Here is a 25,091-nt window from a genome sequence, read left to right as displayed (position 1 = left end):
AATGGAAAATCTGTATCCCTTTTATGCCGTAACAGTTTCACTGTGTCACAGTGGGGTTTTTAAGCTTCCGCTGTGGTTTGTTTTATTATTGACATAAATTAACATCACATTATGTAGCCAATTTGTTTCAGGTATTACTAGGACTAACAAGCCAAAGGCGACGCTTCAATGTTGTGATCATGTCAACCAAACGTCACTTTTTTTAATTTGGCCTTTTAATTCACTGCCAGCCTTCCCAGTTAACATGGATACTGTATTTGACTTCTAAAGCAGTCAATGGCAGTGAATGTGTTAAACATCACAATTTTTGTTTTCAACTAATAAGAAACATCCGGGCATTTTTCTACCAAAGAGTCAAGCTTTTGGTCACATTTTTCCTAATGATTTACTTTGATTTGTGGGCAAGACAATTTGGGCAGAATTAACACACAAAATGGCATGAAATCCTTAATCCTTATCCAATGCTTACAAACGAGGTCTCATTTTATGGGTGTATCACTCCTCCATCCAATGATAGTCGAGTTCAAACCGTAGTTATGCGCGTTAGCGTAGCATACACAGTCATCTGCAGTAATATTAGTGGCTTTTCGCAGAGGATAAAGAATATAAACTCGTGGGCATTGTTTTATTGTCTGTCAAGGTTTCTCCCCCGTTTGTGGTCAAAAAGGTGTTCCTTAAAGCGTTATTATAACAGTCACAAACAGGAGAGGAAAAATGCTCAAATTAGGCCTGCTTATTGTATGTGGATGCTGATTAACATGAAAGACAATGCTGGAGTTCATTCATTTCTTTTATTAAAAAAAGAAGTACAGCCTGGTTTATTTATACATGACAGCTATATGTACACATTATAAAACAAAAGACAAAAAAAAAATAAAACATCGCTATTGATATCAAAGCTTCGATAAAGAGGGATTCTTTTAAAAGGCACAAGGGCTGGATGTAACGTTATGATAAGCGGGCTCATACACCTTGTTATATGATTTACAATTTTTTTTCTTTAAAAAAATTCCCAACCAGCCTTGGTGCTTTCCCGCCCAAGAGATGATGATTCTTTTGAGGCACTGCTTATTGATTCACATCGAACAAAAACATAAAACATTTTTGTCCTCCACATTAATTCAGCAGCATCAAGTTTACTCATGGTGGATGGGTTGGGATTCTAATTTACAGAATTTTACAAATACACTTTTACACAAATACTGTACAATATACAGTAAAGCACATAAATTATACATTGGGGACACTTTCAAAATGGCATGACATTATAGATTAACTCTTAGGGGTCATTCTTTATTTCAGAAGGTGATCAGAAGTAGTTCATTTTGGTCAGAAAGGACGATTACCTCATTTGCAAAACAGAACAAAACATCAACAACAAAAAATGTCGCTAAAATCTGTACATGCTAAAATACATCACTGTCTAAAACAGCAGGGATGGGCAAACTTGTTACTATCAGGGGAAGTTTTACTTATGAAGGCCTACCTTCATGATGTATGATGCAACGATCACATAAAATGTTTAAATTTACCAGTAGAAAATTGCAATTTTATGGGAAAAAATGTGTTATGAAGGGGGGGGGGGAAAAACCTCAATTTTATGAGAACAGGCCCAGAATATTTACCAGCATTTTTTTACCATAACAACAAACGATTGAACACAAAAAAAGTTAGCAACAGAAAAGGTAATGACAATTACCCAAATTCTGAGTCAGTCATGTTTTAAATATGAGATAAGTCATAATTACATCAGGAATAAAGTCATAGCATTACAAGAATAAAGTCCTATCAGGAAAAAAAAATCTTAATTTTACAAGCATGAAGTCATATCAGAATGTCTTAATGTCACAGTCATATTCTAAGTAATATTACCAGTCATAAGTTAATAACACCAAAAAACGTGTGAAAAAAGTCCGTTTTACAAGAATTGTTGTACTAAAAGTTATATTAAAAAAATTCAACAATAAGTCGTAATCTTATAATATCTTCATATTATTTTATAATAAAGGTGTAAAGGTACCCCAAAAAGTACTAATCTGATGAGAATCAAGTACAAGAATAACAATGATGTAATATTACGAGAAAAAGCTGCAATTTTAGGACAAAATAAGTCTTAATATTACAAGATTGTTTTAATTTAATGAGACTAAAGATGTAACATGAGTACATGTTGAAGTTACACCAAAAAAATATAACTCTGTTCCTCTCCAAGTATTATTTTCCCCTAGTAATATTACCAGTATTAGAGAAAATGCCCCCCTACAAAAAAAAAATTTTAAATAAAAATCTGCACATAAAATGACATTATTCTTGCAACTTTGTGACTCTATTTTCCTCATACAATTAAAACTTTTCTCCGGTAATGTTACGAATTGACTCCTAACATTCTAACTTGCTCGTAAAAGTACTTTCTCTTTCCCAATATTACAACTTGTGCTTGCTGTTACATATTTGAGTCCATTTTGTGGATTTCTCAATGGTTTACTAATGCATGGCAGGCCCACCCCTAGTGTAAAAAACACATCGCTATCAAGTGATTGAGAAAGAATGAATTTCAAGCCAATCATCGCAAACACCACTAATGTACACATTTAAATAAGGACAGCTCTACTGCAGATAGGAGACCTCATCTTAACAGACAAAGCTGCCAAGTTTCAATTGAAACTAAAACGTGGATGACAACAAAACGTCTCCCACGCTAATAAGTCAAGAAGTGCTATCTTTAGAAATGGCAGCCTGTACACATCATCGATTAATCAATGAGCACATCGAGTGCCCCTCTCACCTGCATGGACTTCATTTAGTGTGGAGGAACGATGCGTTTTGTAGAAAAAAAAAAAATGTGACAACCACAGTGGAACCTCCCAAGTCTATTGACCGAGACTTCAGGTGAGGTTTTGCTTTTTCTTTGGCTTTTGGGGACACAAAAGCCACCACAGAAGGGTACCAATGATGGCAAAGAGGGAAAACGTTGATTACCACAATTCATGAAATATCAATTACATCTATAATTCATTGTACAGTTCTTAATACAGCAATACCAATAAAATTCCCATTCCCTCACATTACGTGTCTTGTCAGGCATCTTAGGGTAAATTGGACTTTTTTTTTTTTAATCATTTATTTTTTTACACTTGTGCACTCGTGAGCCCAGAGCAAATAAATTTGCGTGCCATTAGAAAGTATTAACCAGAAATGAACCAACATCACAACTTCGGAGGCTCCACTGAAACTTGAAAGTCAACTTATGTCACAACTTCAACGAGAAGTTCAAGTTTTGTTGTGGATACTCGATTTGACGTTAGAACAATTTCAAAGGCAACCGGCGTCAGAACTTCAGCGGTTCCACTGGACACTGAAAGTCGATGCAAAGTTAAAATTTTGTTGTTGGTAACAATTAAAACTTGAAAGTCATCCAGCGTCACAACTTTGGAAGTTCCACCGTACACTGAAAGCGAGTGAGAATTGAAAGTGAAATTTTTGTTGTCGGTAACAACTGATTTGATGTTAGAACTTAAAACTGAAAGTCAATCGAAGTCACAACTTCAGAGAGTCCACTGCACACTGTCAACGAGAAGTTGAAGTTTGGTTGTAACGAGTGTTAGTGTTGACAAGTGTGTGAGGGTAAGAGGTTTGTTATGGAAAAATTCAACAATTCAAAAGTTAATAAGAGCAACTTGTGAGGTGTCGTGTAAGTGACATCAACATGGATAGTGTGCCATTATTGACCTTCCAGCATTTGAGTCCATGACAAAGACGTGAAGCCCGTTTAGCTTCGGCACTACCCTGTTTACAAACACACACGCACACATAAACAGCAGACACAAAGCAACAGGCTGGTGCAATCAATCCAGTGGACGCAGACAGGAAGTTGATGTTTCCCTGTGCAGCGTCACAAGCTCTAGTCGACATCCCCACTAACGGAGACGAGGAAGGTGGAGGATCACGTTAAGATCACAAAAAGAGCCATGTGACGACTGCTCGCGTGGCGAGGGCGGGCTACGATGCTAACTACACGCACAGACTACAACAAAAAAAGAGAAGATGCGCCACAGTGTCCCAAGCATCAAGTTATTACCAGCCTACATGTCAAAAGAGGTAAAAGATGTGTGGCCTCATCTCCCTTTCGAGCAGCGTTGCAAAGTCGGCGTGCTCCCACCAAACCGCCTCACCCACTCTCCCCCTGTCTCCGGGACCACGTGAGCGGCTATCAGGGGCTGTTGGCCCCCTCCACATCACTGTCGTCGGGGGTGCCCTTGTAAATCGGGCTCTTGGACTGCAGCGCCGGTGCGTACTTGCGCGGGGATGAGCGGTTAGCGCTGCTGTTCGTCATGCCGTAGAAGAAGTAGATGGCGAAACCTGCGGGAGACATTACGAGATATGAGGCCTGTATGTTGTCACTTCACAAGATAGTGAACAATTTTTCAAAAATAGAGGCTTGCCACTCGCACGCGCGCTCGACTGCACAGGTGTCAAACTGGTGGCCCGGGGGCCAGATCCGGCCCGCCACATAATTTTTGTGGCCCGCGAAATCAAATCAAAATTGTTCATTGTGTTCTGGTGTAATACCATTGAGATATTTGCAAGCATTTTTTTGTTACCAATCCCCCTTTGAAAAGAAATTTAAACGTTTAAAAACATGTTTTATAGGCTTCTGATTTCAAAACCCCCTGTTCATCAATGTGTTGTGTATACTGTATGTAATTACAGTATAGGAGGTAATCTTTCATTTATATGGGTTCACAGTTGTAGCAGCCCTCCGAGGGAAGTCATAACTACGATGTGGCCCGTGACAAAAATGAGTTGGACACCCCTGGTCTACTGTCAAACTAAAAAACAATTGCATGTTGTGCATTTAAAACTACATACTGTAGGTTTTCAGAAGATAAGTCCGCTAGCTTAATGCTAACACATAATGGGAAAAGGCCAGAAACAGGCTAACAAATAGCATCAGTGTTGCAGTATACTACTTCTACTTTTACGAGTCTTTCTACAGTGTGGATGAGCGAGAGTAAGACAAGGTGGGAGGTCTTCAAACATACCAATGACCATCCAGACGGTGAAGCGACACCACGTGCTGTTGTCCAGCTGCATCATGAGGTAGATGTTGACGAAGACGCTGAAGAGAGGCAACCAAGGAAGCAGAGGAACCTAAAAAGGAGACCAAAGTAATACAGTTACATTGTTATAAAGTGCCGCAATGCGGAATTCATCACAAAGGTTCTGGAGAAACTACACTACTCACAAGAAGTTAGGCATATTCAACTTATGGGTCAAATTTCAGAATGAACCTAAAATGCACTATTCTTGATAGAGACTGAGCCCTGTCGCAAATAGCTAAAACTACAGTGGTGCCTTAAGATACAAGTTTAATTTGTTCTCTGACCATGCTTATGACTCAAACACATAGCCGACATATTTAAATAGAATTAAACAAACAAAAAAAAGAATTAAACCCGTTTTTGTCAAATCGCATCAATTCAATGGACATTGTGCTCCTTCTTCTGTTGTGCCCGCCTCGGTCACATGGGGGCAGTATAAGACAGACATATACCTCCTGTGTTATTATGGATCATATATTGCAGCACGCCGTGTCCTTCCTACAAATCAATCAGCTCATCAGTATGACACTAATATAAATTGTTCTACGCAAAGGATTAAATATATATGAATGTGAGTACTCCTATAATGTCAGTCCAAGTTGTTCCTGCATCCTTTGTTTTCAATATGTTGCTTCAAGGGTTAAGCGCTGCACCATAGATGCTAATTAGCGTTAGCATTAAGCTAGTGAACTGAAAGGCTATGCTATAGCTGTTTTAAATACACAAAGTGTAGTTCGTTTTTGTTTCGTTTAAACTTCCACTGGGAGTGGCATGAAACAGCTTTTTTGAAATATTGTTCACTATTTGCCAAACTGCTGCTATTGTAAAGTGAGTTGAGTAGAGGTCACTGCCACCATACAGCGCTCGCATCTCAAGGCACCACTGTATTGTTTTGTATACACTTAACTGCCATACTGAGATTGCTTTTAAATCCACTGTTGTGGACAGAAAGTTTCATGACCTAGAAAAACTGTTTTGGAAAATACCCACATATGATGTGGACATGGACCTGACACTTTGTTGCAGTGACAGATTTGTGCATGTTGCTCACTGAGGTGTAGGACAAAACAAAAGGGAGGAGTGTTTTGTAAGATGAGCGGCTGTATTTTACCTTGAAGGTCAGAGCCTCCTTGCTCTCAGGCTGCCTGCAGATGACGATAAGGCAGCTGGCGCACAGCAGAGCCAAAATAATACAAGGTGCCACCACGACACCGTGGCCGGCCAGCAGCTTCGGCAAAGAGTTGGCAAGGATGATGCACAAGATGGTGATAAGGACGGCTGTGCGCACGTACACACAGAGCAGCACGGTTAAGATAATAAATGTCTTGTCATTCTTGTGTCATCTTGCTCACTGTACTGTACTTACAGATGATGGCGGTGGTCACATAGACGATTTTCCCTGAGGTGTGTGTGGGGGTCTTTGCGCTGGGGAAGAAGAGGAGCTTGTAGGTGAAAGCCTCACTGAGGGGCTTCGCCTCGCTCTCTGTGTACTCGTCGCCGCTGTCCCCGCTGCTCACGGCCACCTTCTCGCCTTCCACTAGCTCCACCAGCTTCTGCGTCTGGCTGGATGAGGGCAATGTGCCTGGCTGGTATCTTTTGACATTAAGGAAGAGGATTTATTTAGGGAAGGGGTGGGCGAAATGTGGCCCACTTCGTTCTATAATACAGCCTGATCAAAAATCCTCTTTTTTTTTTTTTTGCATTCATTTAGCAATTTTGCCCTATACATTTAGTTAATTCAAATATATTTATTTTTTGTATTAATTTACCTTATTAAATTATTTGTTGATTGATTTATTGTAAAAATATAAAGTAAAATAAAGAATTGCACATACACATTTACATTCATGGTATAAAAATATTTGGTTTGTAAATTATAATTAGTAATATTAATTCAATCGTGAGGACATTTCAGAATAGCACAATTATTAAACAAATCATAAATAATGAGATGGTCCCTATAAAGTCATGTCATTTTCCTCAAAATTGCCAATATTTCACAAATTTTGCCAGTATTTGTAAACTTATGACACATTTGTTATTGATTTATTGTAAATGACATAAGTCTGCTATTTTAAGGCTAACACATAATGGGGAAATAACAGACAAGCTAATGAAACTAGCATCAAAATTGCACGCGATTAAACCTTTAAACAACATATATTGAACACAAAACAGTTGCAACAGATGTAGACAAAGCCTACAACAATACTCAAGATATCTTTATCCTCGGCAAAAAAATGACTAATATTGCTGTTGCTTAGTTGTGACGGTATTCTTCTTTGTTTCATCACCAAATCTACGTGTGGTATGACTATAATTGTACTTAATACTACTGGCCAAGGCGCACACAACAGAAGTTTTATCTACGCCATCACAGTGCCCAAAGCACTTTACAAAGCCTCACGTTCAGCCATTTACGCACAGTCATACACCAATAGGTGGCTGCTGCCATGCAAGGCGCTGCCAGGTACAGAAGGATCAACACCATGAATTAAAGCATGAAATCATGATGCACAAATAGTTTTAATTCTTTACATTGTACTTAATTATATTATTACTGTATTTTTTTATCGAGTATGAGGTTTTTACCTGAGGATGAGGACACAGATGGCTACCAGCGAATACGCCAACAGGGTTCCGATGGACATGAGGTCGACCAGAGCTCCGAGGTCAAACAGGAAGGCCATCAGAGCTGCGGAGGAAGAGAAATTTTAGAGGAGATCTCAACTTGAACCATAAAAATGAGAAAAGCTTTTGCTGTCATTGATCATTGTGAGGCAGTTTACCTGCGACAATGCCAGAAGCAATGGTGGCCAGCAAAGGCGTCTTGGTGCGATTGTTCATCCTGGACAGCGCACGGAACAAGAGCCCGTCCTCCGCCATGGCGTAGATGACGCGGGGCATGGGGAACATGGAGCCGAGGAGGCTGGGAGAAGACGGCCAAACAGGTCGGCGCCATTCACATGCTATACAAACACGGCCGGCACGCGAGCTGTCGTCGTCCTCACCTGGTGGAGAGCGCGCAGAGCGAGCCCACGGCCACGATGTAGCGGGCTGGGGCCCAGCCCACGTGGGTGAACGCCTCGGGCAGAGGGCTCTGGGTGTTCAGCTGGTAGTAGGGCATCATCAGGGTGAGCGCGGCGGACACGCCGAAGTAGGCAAAGAAGCAGATGAGCAGGGAGGCCACGATGCCGACAGGGATGGAACGCATGGGATTCTTGGCCTCCTCGCCTACGGAAGATGAAACAAAAGAATGTTGAGAATGAGGCCTTAAAATTAAAACCAGCATATCTTTAGCCTAATAGCATAATTGCTTCAGTCATTTTTTTTTTTTTTACTTTTAGCCAGGACATTGGTATTTTCTATTAATATTGTGACTGTAAGTTAAAAATGACTCAGGCAGTTGTGCTATTTGGCACTTTTTCTCAGTGATGAATGGCTATAAAACCAACATTCCGCTAACACGAAACTCAACTTTGTTTTGGTTCACGCCCTTCAACCCTTGATTGGGTTGAGTGCAATAAAACAGCCATATACATTTTTTTGTGTCGTTTATTTTTCATTTATTTATTTTATAAATACATTTACTTCAGGTAATTTTCAAATGTATATATATTTTTCAATTTACAATGTTTTTATTTAAAGTTTACAATGTTATTTTTCATATCTGTTTTTTTTATTACCAACAGATGTTTTATTTTTAATTTTGTAACAGCTGTATGAATTCTTATTTTTTTTGCTTTTATTTGTTTTAATTTATTTTAAAGCTTTATTCATGAATTTGCAGGCAGACATGTTAGCATTGTTTATTTTTGTATTATACAATTTTATTGATTAGCTGAATTTATTATTTTATTTCCCATTTAGCTTTATTTTTAATTTATTTGTTACAGGTATTTGTTCTGGGTTTATTCAGCATTTTATGTTGCGTAAATCCATCCATCCATTTTCTGAGCCACTTCTCCTCACTAGGGTCGCGGGCGTGCTGTGCTGGAGCCTATTCTTGCTAACATCGTGCAGGAGGCGGGGTACACCCTGAACCGGTTGCCAGCCAATAGCAGGGCAAATACAAACAAACAACCATTCACACTCACATTCACACCTACGGGCAATTTAGAGTCGTCAATTAACCTACCATGCATGTTTTTGGGATGTGGGAGGAAAACGGAGTGCCCGGAGAAAACCCACGCAGGAACGGGGAGAACATGCAAACTCCACACAGGCGGGGCCGTGGATTGAACCCCGGTCCTCAGAACTGTGAGGCAGACGCTCTAACCAGTCGTCCACCGTGCCGCTTTATGTTGAGTATTTTTTTTTTTAACTATCTTTACTTTTTTCAATATATAGTACATTTAGTTAACAACTTCTTCTTTCTTCTTCTTCTTTTGTTCTTTGTTTTTTTTCTTTACTGCGCTTAAAATGCATTCATCTGAAAGCCTGGTTAAGTGCTGTTGTGTTGCTGTTTTGGTTAGTAACAGGGGTTAAATGGGCTCAGCAGTTACAGCGTGCAGTTTAGTACCCGTTCCTTAGGGTTGGTGGAAAACGGTGGCGTTTAAGTGAATGAAACACACGTACTTGTGGTGGCGATGCAGTCAAAGCCCACAAAGGCGTAGAAGCAGGTGGCCGCACCAGACAGGACGCCGGCAAGGCCAAACGGAGCAAAACCCCCTGTCCCAAATGCTTTCTCAACGCTAAAGGACATAGAGAAAAGCACAGTTGGCATCACAATCAAAGGCTGGAAACAAGACAATTTAAGACCGTAAACTACTGACTTGCTGCTGTTGCTGTGGTTCAGGAAACTGGTGTAGTTGTCCAGCGTGAGGTTCCAGTTGGCCGTGTCGCCCTTCACGAAACCCGAGATGATAACGAAGCCCAGGACCACCAAATTGATGCCGGTGAAGATCTTGTTGACCAGCGCCGACTCGCTCACGCCGAAGGCCAGGAGTCCTGAGGGCACAGAGCAGACGAGGGCGTTCACACCTCAGCTCTAATACATCATTTGCGGTGAGTAGGCCGAAATGTGCGAATGTCATCAAACCACCAACATTCTTCCATGTTTTCACCAATCTGCTCCTGCATGACATCCCACACTAGGTGCAATACAGTAGCACAGTGTCTTGACTGCTAGATGAATTCAACACCCAAACTACAACAGCAAACCTCTGCCAAGGCCAAACTGTTAAATGTGGGTGGGTTGTAATGATTCATTACAATGTATTTCACATAAAACTTATAAAAGTTAAATAGAATTGTACATCAAATGTTTAAAAACACACAGTTCCTAATTAAATTCAAATGTGTTGAACATTAAAATTAAATACAACTGAACTGTACTGGGCGGCACGGTGGCCGACTGGTTAGAGCGTCAGCCTCACAGTTCTGAGGTGCGGGGTTCAATCCCCGTCCCCGCCTGTGTGGAGTTTGCATGTTCTCCCCGTGCCTGTGTGGGTTTTCTCCGGGCACTCCGGTTTCCTCCCACATCCCAAAAACATGCATTAATTGGAGACTCTAAATTGCCTGTAGGCATGACTGTGAATGTGAATGGTTGTTTGTTTCTATGTGCCCTGCGATTGGCTGGCAACCAGTTCAGGGTGTACCCCGCCTCCTGCCCGATGACAGGAGTATAGCGGTGATTCCCAACCAGGGTGCCCGCAAGAGATCATCAGGGGTTTCATGGGAAATAATTCCATTTCATTTAATCTGTCTGAAAGTTGTAATTTATTAATATCAATATATCTTTGTTCATCTATCTATGCCAGCGATGTATAGTGACAGGCAGAAGAATTAAATGCTCTTCCATTAGATGGCATAAGATAAAAAAAAAAAAACTGTTGTTATTCATATAACAGAATAGGTCATGGCTTCCTGCAAATGTCAGCTTTGTTTTTAATTAAACAGGCCCAGATTTTACACAGTGTAATTTGTGAGTAAATTGACACAAGATCATCAATTTAGTGTTAATACGCTTAGAAACATTTTTGGTGGTATGCTATGAGATTTTTCTATGTAAAAGGGGTTCCGTGGCTCAACAAATTGGGAAACACTGCCGTTTAGGATAAAAACTAAAGACATTTTTAACTGCTGTTATTTATATTTGCACTGTACACTGTAAACATGCCACTTAATCATTTTTTAAGAGTCAATTTTTATACATTTGTACAATCTACATTTAAGGAGCTGATAATGGTGTAGTTTGGGAGAGTTGCTCAACTCCATTTTGCTGATGAATGTTGGTTTTGTTGAACAATGTTAGTGGAGATAAAGGATTTTTATCTTTCTTTCTTTCAGATGCTATATAATCAAGTTTATTCAGTGCAGCTTTTGCGAGTGGAGCAAGTGTATGTGTGTGCGAGGCAGGCAAGCGATGTGAAAGAAAGTCGATTTTAAACAAAGTTGCATTGCAAACAAGATCTAAAAAAAGGACGGAACGTTGTTGATATTAGTTCACACTGATTATCCAGGACGTAAAATACTGTTGCAATTGTAGTTAATCAAAAACGAATGCAGCAAGTCATTTGTATAGCCGTTAATCACAAAGGAGTCTCAAAGGGCTTCACAGGCCCACAGTTGGAAATGATTGACAGCCTGACCAACTGACGGCCATCAAAAGATATCACTCCAAGTGTGATCCGTGGCCTAGATCATTTAGTTTTTCCACCCAGGACTGACTCACCGGTGAGCAGGAGCACCAGAATGAGGGCAAACAGGTCAGGGTACTCTGCCAACACTTTGCCAGGCACCTTCATTGTCATGGAGGCTTTGAAGAAGACCGAGATCTTCTGCTCCACGAGGTTGTCGAAAGTGGAGCTCCATGCACGAGCCACACTTGCAGTGCCTGCAACAAAATGGAGTAGGGGAGAAAAACTCAGTACTGTGGACAAAAATTGCATTACAGTAAACCATACAGCCATATAGCTGAGCCATCAACAATGACCCGCAATATAACGGGGTAAACACAGTACATAGATAAGGTTGAAGGACCTTTTGTCGAAGACTCACCAATCACGTACGAAAGGATGAGGTTCCAGCCCGTGATGAAGGCCCAGATCTCTCCCACCGTCACGTAGCTGTAGAGGTACGCAGAGCCCGTCTTGGGCACGCGGGCTCCGAACTCGGCATAGCAAAGGCCCGCCAACATGGAGGACAGCGCGGCTATAAGGAAGCAGAGGATGATGGCGGGTCCAGCTTTCTCGCGGGCCACCTCGCCGGCGAGGACGTAGACACCGGCGCCCAGCGTGGAGCCCACCCCCAAGGCGATGAGGTCCAGGGTGGACAGGCAGCGGGCGAATCGCGTCTCCTCCCCGGAGAAGTCCAGCGTGCGGCGACGCAGCAGCTTGTTGCCGAATTGGGACAGCTTGCTAGCCATGTTTGCTGTGAAAACACGTGGGTGCTATGTGCCTTGATCCCTCTCGAGTGCGGGATGTGATTGACGTGAGGCGTGGAACCGAAGAAACTTTGCGCAGATGGCGAAGGTGAGGTCGTCGATGATTGGTCCGTCGGCGTGGGCGTTTTTGCTTGGGCGGACAGAACAGGATAAGGCAGGTCACAGTATTTTGCAGCCTGTGAAGAGGCAAGAAGAAAACAAAAGTTCACTATTCAGAAACTGCCAAATGTTCTGTGTGCTTAGCAACGGGCAGCACAGATTATTGCATCCTTTCCATTCCAGCTGAAAGCTGTTGCCGCGGCTACTTGCACTCGGCTTCTTGCACTTTATTAACAACATTCCGTCCCAAAAATGCTCTCACCCTCACCAACAATTTGCCAAGTTTCCCACATAAATTACACACTGGTACCTTGACTTATAGTTGAGTGCCCAAACTTAATTTTATTTTTTTTACAAGCTGTCGCTTGCTTGATTTTGCGAGACAAAAGTTGACTTGGGAGCGAGGTTCAGCTACACCGACGCTCGAGTGAAGTGAAATAAAAATAAAAATGGAGCAATTAAGGTTCTGTTATGCCCTTGCATGTGAGCAAGGAGAGCCACAGTTACCAATGCATTTTCAGCCATTTATTGAACGGGACAAACACGTCAAAAACACAAATACAAAATGAGAACAGCACTCGCAAGGAGCAGCTGTAGGCCACGACTAACACACTGAGTCTGAGCCTGATTGAAACGGCCACCTGAACCTGAGTACAATGCACCTTGTATTTTTGTTTTTATTTTGAAAATTGGATGTAGGACTGGAGGGAAAAAAATGACATTATATATATATATATATATATATATATATATATATATATATATATATCTCTCTCTCTCTCGAATAACTCGGCCAAGTCGACGTCAAAAATAGGTCGAACCAAAATTTCTGCCTCGAAAGTCCGCTGGGACCAAAAGAAAAAATCGTTCCATCTGGAACCATGTTTGCTCTACGGGAACTGATATTTCATACGGACATTTATTGTGTTGGGCCAATGAAAAACGACAAAGGAGCGTCTGTAAGGGATTTTTAAGACACTGTATTATGTACATATAACATGAGTGAGCTGAATGGTCGTGTTTTTTTTTACCTAAAATGGTAATCGCTACTGCGCAAATACTAATTGCAATTGCTAACTGTTTAGCATTTAGCTGTCTCAGATTACGTACTGTACACCAAATTTATACCATACAGTCAGTACCAACATATGCAGTTTAAGGAATTCGATTGATAGATGCCGGTCACTTGTCACGTTGATACCTAAAGGCAAATCTCAAACATGAATGTACAGTAATTATGCTTTACACAACAACTTTATTTCTTTACATTCTCTTTTACTGCAGTTAAATTTTTTGTATTGTGTTTTTGGGGTGTGAGAGGGTGAAAGGGACTAATGGCAAGTTTGGAAAGGATTAAGAATGCGTTTCACCACACCACAAAGCCACGTCGGTGGTGGCAACTCTTGTCGGCACAGCGAGACCTCCTGGCAGTACAGGTCAACCCGGTACTCGTCTTTAAATTAAATTATGCTTTGACAAATAAACCTAGCGTAGTACGTTTTGGTTAATAAAACAAAAAAAAGAAGGTAGGGGCCCTAAAATGGGAGAGTTTTGTTGTCTCAGTAGCTAGAGATACACATGAAGAGATCTGGGAACGCCACAGGCTCTGCAGGGAACACATAGTTTAATATCTGCAAACTAATATCAACATCGGACAAAAAAACAGCAGCTGGTGGACGCAAAGTAGCGGCCTGGGAAGGTGGATAAATACACAAAGCGCGTATTAAAACATACCCTCACATAAACTCCCGGAACCGGTGATAGTATTGCAGGTGAGTATTGAATTTGGCCAACTAGGTCAGGTTTTTCTTGCTACTTACAAAAAAAATGTCCTTGGATTGTGTTCCTAGAATCAAGTGTCTCAGAAAAGTGTCAAGGACGACAAAAGGACGCCTGCATAAAAATAACCCCAAAACAGGCATGCCCAACAGAGCGGTTCATAACAACACGCGACCATGCCGGATGCTGCGTCCTTCGGTTTATCATACGGGGGCTCGCCGATCACCTGATGGGTCAACACAGCGTTGACGTGGACTGACGTGGGGGCCCGGCCCACTTATGTGTGCAATGAGCAGATGGCAAGTTAATGACCACTCTGGTATTTTTCCAGCTGCGTTCAACAACACAAGCTCACAGCAGTATGTAATTTGAGGCCTTCGCGTATGCATTCCCCCCCCCCCCCCCCCCGGCCGTGCAATTTAGGAGCGGATCTGTAAAGATGTCCTCTGAGGCCCATTCATGAAAATGACAGCACACTATTCACAAATACACCTATTGGCTATTTATTTTTTTATTTTTTGGGGGGTGGAACCAATACCCAGCAATTTTGAAGTTTTTGTGCTCTTTCTGAAACGCCAAAGCCCTGTCTAAATAAGAATATACAATAGTACAGTTCAGTGTCAAAGAAGTATGTCGAAATGATACACCTCAACTGAAAAGATCTTTGTATGTCGGCGAGGAGCTAAGTTTATCCTGGGTTGTTAATGGAGGTTACAAGACAGGATAATGTAAGATGAGTTTGAAATAATATTGAACTCTTTTGGGATCATAGTTTGTGGCAAATTTACAGCGTACAACATGCAGTAAGTATCCACATTTTACCTGGGACCGTTGTTTACTGCTCTTTTGGTTAGCAACCGAGTTCCAATGGGTGCCTCTATCTAATGTTGCAGGTGTGAACAAGAGATTGGAAAATGTGTTACTACCCATTTTTGAAGACTTTTACTTGAGGGAGGGGGTATTTGTCTGAACTAGATGACGAACCCGGCGACTAATCAGAGCACTATTTGCAAAAATACGGCATAATATATTATAGCGTACAGTCTGAAACTTTGTTTTTACAATTCAGGACAGATCAGCTCAAAAGTAGGCTGGCTGCCACTGCCATCGATCCTTTAAGTATTTGCTCAGGATTTAGTACATAGGAGTGCGGTTCTGAAAAAGGTTACTAAGGTATGGTCGCTACACCTCTCCACTTAAGAGATTGTTACAGGTGTGGCCAATTTTAATTTTAATGGTAAGAGGATTAATGACAATAACTTTAACCACAATTAAAGGAGCAAGAATAATAAAAAGCCATAATAAATTATATCACCTTTATTTAATCGTTGGTTACAGTGAAGTAGTGCAGTCCATTTTATCTGTTGTTTCAAAAATGTGCTCAATCATCAATTCGCATCACTTGCGCATATTTTATATGCAGAGTTTTTACAACGCTAACACTTATTTCTAATTTTCAAAAAAAAAAGAAACGTCACACCTTAGAATAAAGATGACACTGAGTCAAGGATCACTTTGACCCACAAGTTAATGGTTACTCAAAACAGTTTGAAATGTTGTCGTAAAAGTAGTGTAGTATTGTGCAGATAAGATCACTTGTGCTGCTCATCTCAAGTTTAACCTGAAGGCAAAATGGAGTGTATGTGAAAAAAATAATTAAATAAATAAATAAAACATTTTAAAAAATCAAAAAAAATAAAGCTAACAGTCTGTTAGCTAGTCAAATGTTCAATTTGATAATCACATTCTGTTTTGAAAATGTACTACAGTTCGCCTCCAAGTCAGGGGTGTTGCTACGGCTGGTATTGGCTAGGACAGCACAGGGTGGAGTTTCCTCTGCATTTTTTTGACCATTTCCATTAGCCGTTTTTACTTTCCTTTCCGTAACAAGGAACAGTGTCTGCTAGAACAAATGGACCTAGATGACCAGATGATACATTTAATTATGCTGCAAAATCGATCGAGAAGGCGGCGGCGTAGATAGTATGTAGAACCAAGGGGCACGCTGGTACATCATCACAGCATGTGAATAAAACGGACCAATCACGAGAGATGATCTCTGCGGCATTCGACGCGCAGCAACAATTTTTGACGCGTGCGCATCAAGCTACGCAGACGGGCCATGCGCGGCAATTCGTCGGTCACGTGATGCAATGCGGGCGTTGTCGGCTGCACGACCGCGGGAGTATAAAAAGGCCGTTAGGTGTGGCTAAACTCCCTTGTTTGTGCTTAGAGCAATTTACTGTCAACTGTACTGTACTCACTGGTCAATTGACCTGCTCTTCACTCACGCCAACAAATTCACTGGACCGTGTTCATCTATAAGACCCCACCTTATCCTCGCTCTCTGCTCACCATGCATACCACAACCCGCACTCTCCCTTCCAGCAGCTTTATTAACCTCTTCGTTCCCAAAGTCCACACTACTTTTGGTTGATCTTCAATTCAATTTACTGCCCAAAACAACTGGAGCACTCTGCAATTAAGAATACAACTCAGCTCATTCATCCCAGTAGCTTTGCTTTAAAAAAGTTACAAATGGCTAATGTATATGATCACGGCACCTGTTTTTAACATTTTATTCACCATGGGCTATGATGTAATGTAATGTATTACTCAACTACAGTATATCACATTGTACAGTTTGTTGTCAATGTGCTTCGCTTTTAATATTGCTTTGTTTTACTCTGCTGTCGGCTGCCAGGTTGGCATTGCAAATAAGAATCTGTTCTCAATTTACTAACCTGGTTAAACAAATGAATAAATAAGCAAGCTTGTAAAAAGCCACAAAGGGATCACAAATCCCTCTCTTTTTCAGCATCATACTGGACACAAGTCATCACAAATGTTTCTATACAAAGGCAACAGTCTATTTAAAGTTTTAAAACAATATACCAGACTAATCAAAGAGCGCCCAGGCTCTTGCTTTCAAAGACGATATCCTGTCAAGCACGGTTAGTGTCAAACAATGGAATCAAAGCACAAAAGAACTACAAGATAATAAACACGAGACACACACATACCAGGACAATAACCTGCCCATGCTAGATTATGATGGAAATCAACATAGGCAAGGGAAGGAAAATGTATTTATATAATGTATTTCATGCACAAGGTAATTCAATGTGCTTCACGTGATTAAAAGCATTTAAAGCGCTAAAAACAAAGTACAGAAATGTAGAAGCTAACATAAATTCTAAAAATGTACAGTGCAAGAAATACTTTTTTTTTTAAACATGACAATGCTCTAAAAATGCCGAATTGTAAGCATGAGAAAAAAAGAATATTTTTTAATCTGGATTAGACATTGACACTTGGCGCTGCCTTCACTTCTGTTGTCAATTTATTCCATTTGTGTGAAGCGTAACAGCTAAATACTGCTTCACCATGTTCGCTTTGAACTAGGGCTGCAACTGACCATTATTTTAATAATTGATGAATCTGTTAATTATTTTTTCGATTAATTAGATTTTTTAAATTTCCATCCCTTTATTCAAAAACAGGAAATTTTTCATATTGACAGTGCAGAAAATGCACAAACATAAATTGATTATGATTCAGTTACATGTTTAGCCCATATGTCAGAAAGTAGGCCAAAATATCAATTGTTTTCCAAAGTAAAAGATGTTTGCAAATGTCTTATTTTGAGGAAACACAAAGATAAACAGTCTTCTTTATTATTCTAATAAATATATTTATTAATATTTACTGCTTTATTATTATAATGTAATTATTATTATTTACTAGTCGGGATTTGGACAAATCTTAAGTTAAATAAGGTCCATAAACAATGAATCAACTTTCAAAAATCGTTTGATTAATTTGATAATTGATTAGTTGTTGATTAATCGTCGCACCTCTAGTTTGGACTCTGTGCTCCACTATCTGATCTGAGTCTGTAGATCTCAGAGCCCTACAGGTTCACCTCTTTGTGAACAAGTGCGTGAGAAAATAGTCAAACAGTTTAAGGACAATGTTCCTCAACGTACAATTGCAAGGAATTTAGGGATTTCATCATCTACGGTCCATAATATCATCAAAAGGTTCAGAGAATCTGGAGAAATCACTGCATGTCAGCGGCAAGGCCGAAAACCAACGTTGAATGCCCGTGACCTTCGATCCCTCAGGCGGCACTGCATCAAAAACCGACATCAATGTGTAAAGGATATCACCACATGGGCTCAGGAACGCTTCAGAAAACCAATGTCAGTAAATACAGTTAGGCGCTACATCCGTAAATGCAACTTGAAACTCTACTATGCAAAGCAAAAGCCATTTATCAACAACACCCAGAAACTCATCTATGATGGACTGATGCAAAGTGGAAAAGTGTTCTGTGGTCCGATGAGTCCACATTTCAAATTGTTTTTGGAAATTGTGGACGTCATGTCCTCTGGACCAAAAAGGAAAAGAACCATCCGGACTGTCATGGACGCAAAGTTCAAAAGCCAGCATCTGTGATGGTATGGGGCGGTGTTAGTGCCAATGGCATGGGTAACTTACACATCTGTGAAGGCACCATTAATGCTGAAAGGTACATACAAGTTTTGGAGAAACATATGCTCGCATACAAGCAACGTCTTTTTTATGGACGCCCCGCTTATTTCAGCAAGACAATGCCAAACCACATTCTGCACGTGTTACAACAGCGTGGCTTCGTAGTAAAAGAGTGCGGGTACTAGACTGGCCTGCCTCCAGTCCAGACCTGTCTCCTATTGAAAATGTGTGGCGCATTATGAAGCGTAAAATACGACGACGGAGACTCCGGACTGTTGAACAGCTGAAGCTGTACATCAAGCAAGAACCTGAATTCCACCTACAAAGCTTCAACAATTAACGTCCTCAGTTCCCAAACGTTTATTGAATGTTGTTAAAAGAAAAGGTGATGTAACACAGTGGAAAAACATGACCCTGTCCCAGCTTTTTTGGAACGTGTTTCAGCAATCAAATTCTAAGTTAATGATTATTTGCTAAAAGTTTATCAGTTTGAACATTAGATATCTTGTCTTTGTAGTGTATTCATTAAATATGATTTGCAAATCATTGTATTCAAATTGATTTGCAAATCACTGTATTCTGTGGCGGCACGGTGGGCGACTGGTTAGAGCGTCAGCCTCACAGTACTGAGGACCCGGGTTCAATCCCCGGCCCCGCCTGTGTGAAGTTTGCATGTTCTCTCCGTGCCTGCGTGGGTTTTCTCCGGGCACTCCGGTGTCCTCCCACATCCCAAAAACATGCATAAATTGGAGACTCTAAATTGCCCGTAGGTGTGAATGCTAGTGCAAATGGTTGTTTGTTTGTATGTGCCCTGCAATTGGCTGGCAACCAGTTCAGGGTGTACCCCGCCTCCCGCCCGATGATAGCCGTGACCCTAGTGAGGAGAAGTGGCTCAGAAAATGAATGGATGGATTGTATTCTGTTTTTATTTATGTTTAACACAACGTCCCAACTTCATTGGAATTGGGGTTGTAATTTGGTGCGGGCCTCGTGTAAAGCAGAGCAAGTTGCGCCGAGGTGTGGCTTTAGGAATGTCCCGCCTTGCCAACATTTACGACGCCGACACCTTCCGCCTTTTAGCAAGGAAAACGACGCGCAATACCCACAGCCGAGCGGTGTTTTCCTCATATTAATAATCTCAAGCATTAAGGAACCAAAACTTTCTTCCCCATAAATGACACCTTTTTACAATGTAGCAACAGCTGCTACTATGGACTCTAAGAGGATTAGCTGAAAAAGCAACAACAAACAACTTAACCTAATTATATAGCAGGAACGCACTTCCACAATCAACCTGCATTGTGTGCATGCGTCTTGTCATCAACCACAACATACGTACATGTTTCACTCACAAATCAGCAACTGGATTTCTACTTCGATGCATGTAATTCCGCTCTTTAATGAATTAACATTTGTATGTTCAACAATTCAAAATCCTAAAATGAGCTATCTAACTGCATGTCTCGGCTGCTCTATGTCAGTTCCCAGATCTCTCGAGTTTTTTTTTTTTTTCCCTCTTGAAGAGTTGTACTGGGGAGAGGTGAGGCAATGTGAACTCTGCAAAATATTTGCAGCTTGAAAGTACATACCTCGGGTGAAAAGTTTCCAACGTGGATAAATCACAAATTTTGCAATTTTCTAACGAATGACTTTGTGATTGCCTTCTGTGAGGGTTAATTTTTTGTTGACATACACAAAATAGGAAAATTATTCCCCTCATGTTGTCTGGTTCTTGACTTAAACACGCTAGTCGCTAAAAGGGTCCGCTAAATATGGCGACCAAATGGCTAAGTTGGATCCACTGACTGCTTTTGTAAACGAGCGCCGCTCTGTGCACAGCCGTTTTAGTGAAAGCAAAGCATGTCCGCTAGGATACGCTTTGAACTACGGTAGCCTTAAAAAAAAAAAAAAATCTAAAATCTTCGATAAAATCAATTCATTGCCTAACTCTAAGTTAGGCCTCGACTATAGCCATGTTCCATCTTGCGTACAAATTTGTTTTACTTGGTCGCCACAGAACTTGAACTCAGTCATAAACCGAGGAACAACTTCATACATTTGTGATGCTTCCTCTATGTAGGGTTTCCCCGAAGTTAGGGTTGTGACACAAAATGGGGTGCAGGCTAATTTTCAGACGCGAGTAAAATTTTATTGCTCAAGCCAGGCCCACAAGGGCTTTTTTAAAATTTATTATTCACATTTGTCGTAAATGAAAGTTCTTCAACCAGGGTGTCGTGGCGCATTAATGTGCCGTGAGAGATCTTCAGGAGAGCTGCAGCAAATGATCAAATTTGACTTAATTTCTTCATATAATTGGTTGATTACAAATATACCTTTGTTCATCTATCTATGCCAGCGATGTATCGTGATGGCAGAAGGTACAAAGAACCTGTGTATCCACTTGCAACAGACTAAGTCATGGCTTCCTGTGAGTATATCAGCTTGGTGGTCAATTAAACAAACCGATATTTCACACTGAAGTCAATTTGTGAGACGAGATCATTATTATTTCAGTATTTATACTTTTTGTGACATTTTTGTTTGGTGTTGTGCTGTGACATTTTTCTTTACTATAAAATGTGCTCAATAAAGGTCGGGAATCAGCGTTCTAGCCAATGACTGGGTGACGCCGTTTTTTTGGTACTACGGCATTGGTCTAATCCAAATGTAAGCACAAAAAGAACACCGTGTTCAGTAGCCCACAAGACATAAACAAACAATGAAAAGTGCCAAGGTGACCTTGCATAACCCTGGAAGGAGGATTAGTACATGGCCGGGTGTGCGCACACACACACACAAACACACATATGCTACTCCCAGCACACCCTTTGAGCCACAATGTATGTTTGTATGTGTAAGGGACACTATGCCTTATCATAAAGGCTCTCTCACTGTTTGCTTAAGGGCATGCTCGGCTTTGAACTTGCGTACGTGTGGACCGCTTGACCCCCAAGCTCGAACCGGGCGACCCTTTAATTCAACTGGTTGGACGCAAGTGCTGCTGCCAAAAAGGAGAAAAGAAAACTGTGCACTCGCCGGGGGATGGAATGTGACAAAAGCGAGAATTTGTTCATTTTTCCCACGAGCAATGACCCAGAAAGAAAGAGTGGAAACAAAGTGTGAAAAAAGAAAGTTACTTCTTTTGGCAAAACTGTCAATGGAGGATCCAATCATTGTTTAAAAATCCTTCTATCTCCACTTTTTGACTATTTTCACTGTTCACATGAGATTTTCAAAGTTTTTCTGGATGTACTGTTAAATGTGTAGCCAAAACACCAATGAAATTGGGTTTTCTAATGAAATATGTTTAAGGTGCATCTCCATAACCACAACTTCCCATACACACTGCATCGACTCCTTTCATTTTGAAGACGAGACGATCTGCCTTTGGTTGTTTTAATGAGCCAGTGAATGTACTGTTTTGAGTGGACAAAGCAAACCAAAATCAGATACTTAACTCTATAAATACAACCGCAATGAACAACATTAAATGTAATTACGGAGCTGGCCTAATTATTGTTCATCAAAAATGATGCACAGGCTTTATTCCTAAAAAGTATATTTATTATTCTAAGCCATTGTCACAGTATGCAGAGTTTGAACAGTATTAACACTGCACTTAAAAATAGGAAAATAAATAAAAAAAACTGTTCAAATGTATTGCACATAAAAGTTACATTAAAATCATACTTTGTTTAAAAACAAACAGTTCTTAAGGATTAAATGTAAATGTATTATACTGTACTCAAAAGTGAAATACAACTGTGAGTGTACGTTTAGCAACTGCTTGAACTGTCCTTTTCTCAAAGAGGAAGTAAAAGTAACAAAACTTCCACTTTAAATTCAGCTGCAATGCAATCTCATCTGCAAAATACTACACTACTACAAGAGCTTAACTCGCCTCACAAACCATTAACTCTTGAGGCAAGTGTGCGTCATCAACGAATAGTGAGTAAGTGAGAAACGATTTCAAAAAGCAAAATGTCTGCTGGCTGATCATCAAAAATAATTTCCCCGACACTCAATGAGGTGTGGTGCGCATTCTTCTGTTGCAAAAAAAAAACAACCAAAAAAAAAAGAGTTCCCTTACAACTTCACCTCGAATTACATCAATCATACACGACAAGCCATACACTATTTATTATGCAAGTATAGACATGCTTCATAGCCGAGGAACATTAAAAAAAATGCACTCAATCAACAAACTCAAATCATTACAACTTTAAACCATATATGACATTTGTTAGGGTTATGGTCATAAAGCTTTGGACTGTGTGCTCAAAACACACTTTGTTCAAACCACCCTCAGTGCATTCCAACACAATGAATCATCATTGCCAAATGTGCCTTACTTTCCCACACAACTACCAAATGTGCCTTACTTTCCCGAAGTGTACGTTGTAACACAATTCAAAATCATATAACATACACAGTAAAACATTGACTGGCCGCGTCATAACTGTTGATTGGTAGATGTATTGGTTCCTACTTGGCTCCCAGTAATTCATCAGTTGGCTTTCACATCAACGAAGGCAAGTCCCACACCCTTCACTTGACCACGTCGAGACACCTGACTGAGTGGTGGCAATTGTTACTAACGATGAAACAGCCATTCTGATCTTCATCCATCCATCCATCCATTCTCTGAGCCGCTTATCCTCACAAGGGTCGCGGGGGTGCTGGCGCCTATCCCAGCTATCAACGGGCAGGAGGCAGGGTACACCCTGAACTGGTTGCCAGCCAATCGCAGGGCACCATTCTGATCTTTTCTACTCCAATTGCCCAATAATTTGCTCGTTATAAGTCCAAATATCGTGGCTGATGCAACACACGCGTGGTACCGACCGACTCTCCGACATGGCAATATTCACCGGAAGGATGAGTCACTTTTATGCCATGGAAATGCTTCCGAAAAACGAAGGAATGTCAAATTAAATTGTTCGAGTCTTTAAACAAATGGGGAAAAAAAGCTATACTTACGCTATTTAACAAGCCACTGGGCTAGTTTGAAGCGTCTGTCACCGACAGAATAAATAGCAGCTAGCTACGTGGCTCGCTCCGACGACGGTTGCCAATGTTGCTTTCACTGTTTACATGAAGCGTCGTAATTTTCTAAACTAATATAAGGGAGTTGTAACAGAAAACGCCCCAAATTTTCTAACAAAAAGATTGTTTGATTTTAAGTTCAATATTCATGAACATGCAAAACCCCTGTTTGATTTTAAGTTTAGTACTCATGAACATGAAATGTTCGTGGTAACTGTCTGTTACGCCAATGGTGTTTCACAAAACTGCACGATTTAGTACGTCAATCCTGTTAGAGAAGTGTGGAATCCTACAGTCGAGGGTGTCTGTTAAGGTTCATTTACTCGTAACTGTGTGTCGTACGAAAATAATGAATGAAAACACAAGACTAAAATTACGCACACGAGCTGCGCTGTGCATTTAAACACACAAGAATGCTTAATATATATATATATATATATATATAAAACGCGTTTCTTGTATGTCCTTTTCAAAAGGCTTATCGCTCTCTGACGTCAACCGTATGCCCGCTCAAATTGGTAAATAAAGCAGCGAGGCGGAAAAAGAAATATTGGAAAACGCCCGAAAACTTGCAAAAAAAGTAAACAATTACATTTATTGCTGTATTTTAATTACCATTACAATGACGTTAGTCTATTTCAAACAATTAGATCGCCAGTTATGGGAGAGAAACGCGAGTAGGAGGATTGCATCAGTCGACTCGGTTGACCACCATAATAAGTAGTGAGTTTCCAAAATGTTTTTACATTTTTTTTTTTCAAAACAGAACATTTATTACATTGAACGCCGTTTACCTTGAAAGCGCAGAGGAGAAAAAGAAAAAAAACAGAAGGTCACGCTTGCTTGCTGATGAAATATTTCGGTCGGCAGCTCCGTGCATGTGCTTTTGATGTACTTGTGGGGGTGTGTGTAAACAAAGTGACGTCACGGGGGGCGTCCCTTTCCATTCATCGAAGGAACACAGAAGGCAAAACGTATAAAAGAGACGTTACGGTTCACACTTTAAAAAAAAGGCCAGAACTGACACTTGAGTGATATGATTAACGATATCATGAATTTAAAACGATATAAAAAAAGAGGTTTTTTAAAGTGTGCGCGCTTTATACCGTAGTAGCGATGCCCATATAAGGAAATGAGCAGCAAGCCCAGCTTCCTTCTTTCAAAGCTATCTTTAGTAGAGG

General features: G+C 40.6%; 1 protein-coding gene across 4 annotated transcripts; it reads right to left on the bottom strand.

Annotated features, from left to right (window-relative positions):
* Window positions 1-777: 777 nt before the first annotated feature.
* slc7a3a (solute carrier family 7 member 3a) lies at window positions 778-24,814 on the bottom strand. 4 transcript variants are annotated; one of them, XM_061751105.1, is made up of 12 exons: window positions 23,354-24,327; window positions 12,105-12,665; window positions 11,779-11,940; window positions 9,878-10,052; window positions 9,681-9,796; window positions 8,114-8,336; window positions 7,892-8,031; window positions 7,695-7,797; window positions 6,469-6,695; window positions 6,214-6,380; window positions 5,043-5,151; window positions 778-4,359 (listed from the first exon to the last, which is right to left on the bottom strand). In XM_061751105.1, the coding sequence occupies exons 2-12, from the start codon at window positions 12,469-12,471 to the stop codon at window positions 4,211-4,213; spliced, it is 1,938 nt and encodes a 645-aa protein (XP_061607089.1). In that variant the 5' UTR covers window positions 12,472-12,665; window positions 23,354-24,327; the 3' UTR covers window positions 778-4,210. The 4 variants fall into 4 exon arrangements, with proteins under 4 accessions (XP_061607089.1, XP_061607087.1, XP_061607085.1 ...); XM_061751103.1 differs by lacking the exon at window positions 23,354-24,327 and adding an exon at window positions 24,705-24,814 and having other exon boundaries at window positions 9,681-10,052; XM_061751101.1 differs by having other exon boundaries at window positions 9,681-10,052; window positions 23,354-24,653.
* Window positions 24,815-25,091: the final 277 nt, after the last annotated feature.

Source organism: Phyllopteryx taeniolatus, chromosome 17 (genome assembly GCF_024500385.1).
Source record: "Phyllopteryx taeniolatus isolate TA_2022b chromosome 17, UOR_Ptae_1.2, whole genome shotgun sequence".
NCBI lineage: Eukaryota > Metazoa > Chordata > Actinopteri > Syngnathiformes > Syngnathidae > Phyllopteryx > Phyllopteryx taeniolatus.
This window is presented reverse-complemented; position numbering and strand designations above follow the sequence as displayed.

Coding starts and splice junctions, on each gene's coding strand:
- slc7a3a (XM_061751103.1), bottom strand. CDS start 12,471: ATGGCTAGCAAGCTGTCCCAATTCGGCAACAAGCTGCTGCGTCGCCGC. Junction 7,798..7,891: donor TGCTTCTGGCATTGTCGCAG/GTAAACTGCCTC, acceptor CTTCCTCCGCAG/CTCTGATGGCCTTCCTGTTT. Junction 6,381..6,468: donor TGTGACCACCGCCATCATCT/GTAAGTACAGTA, acceptor ACGTGCGCACAG/CCGTCCTTATCACCATCTTG.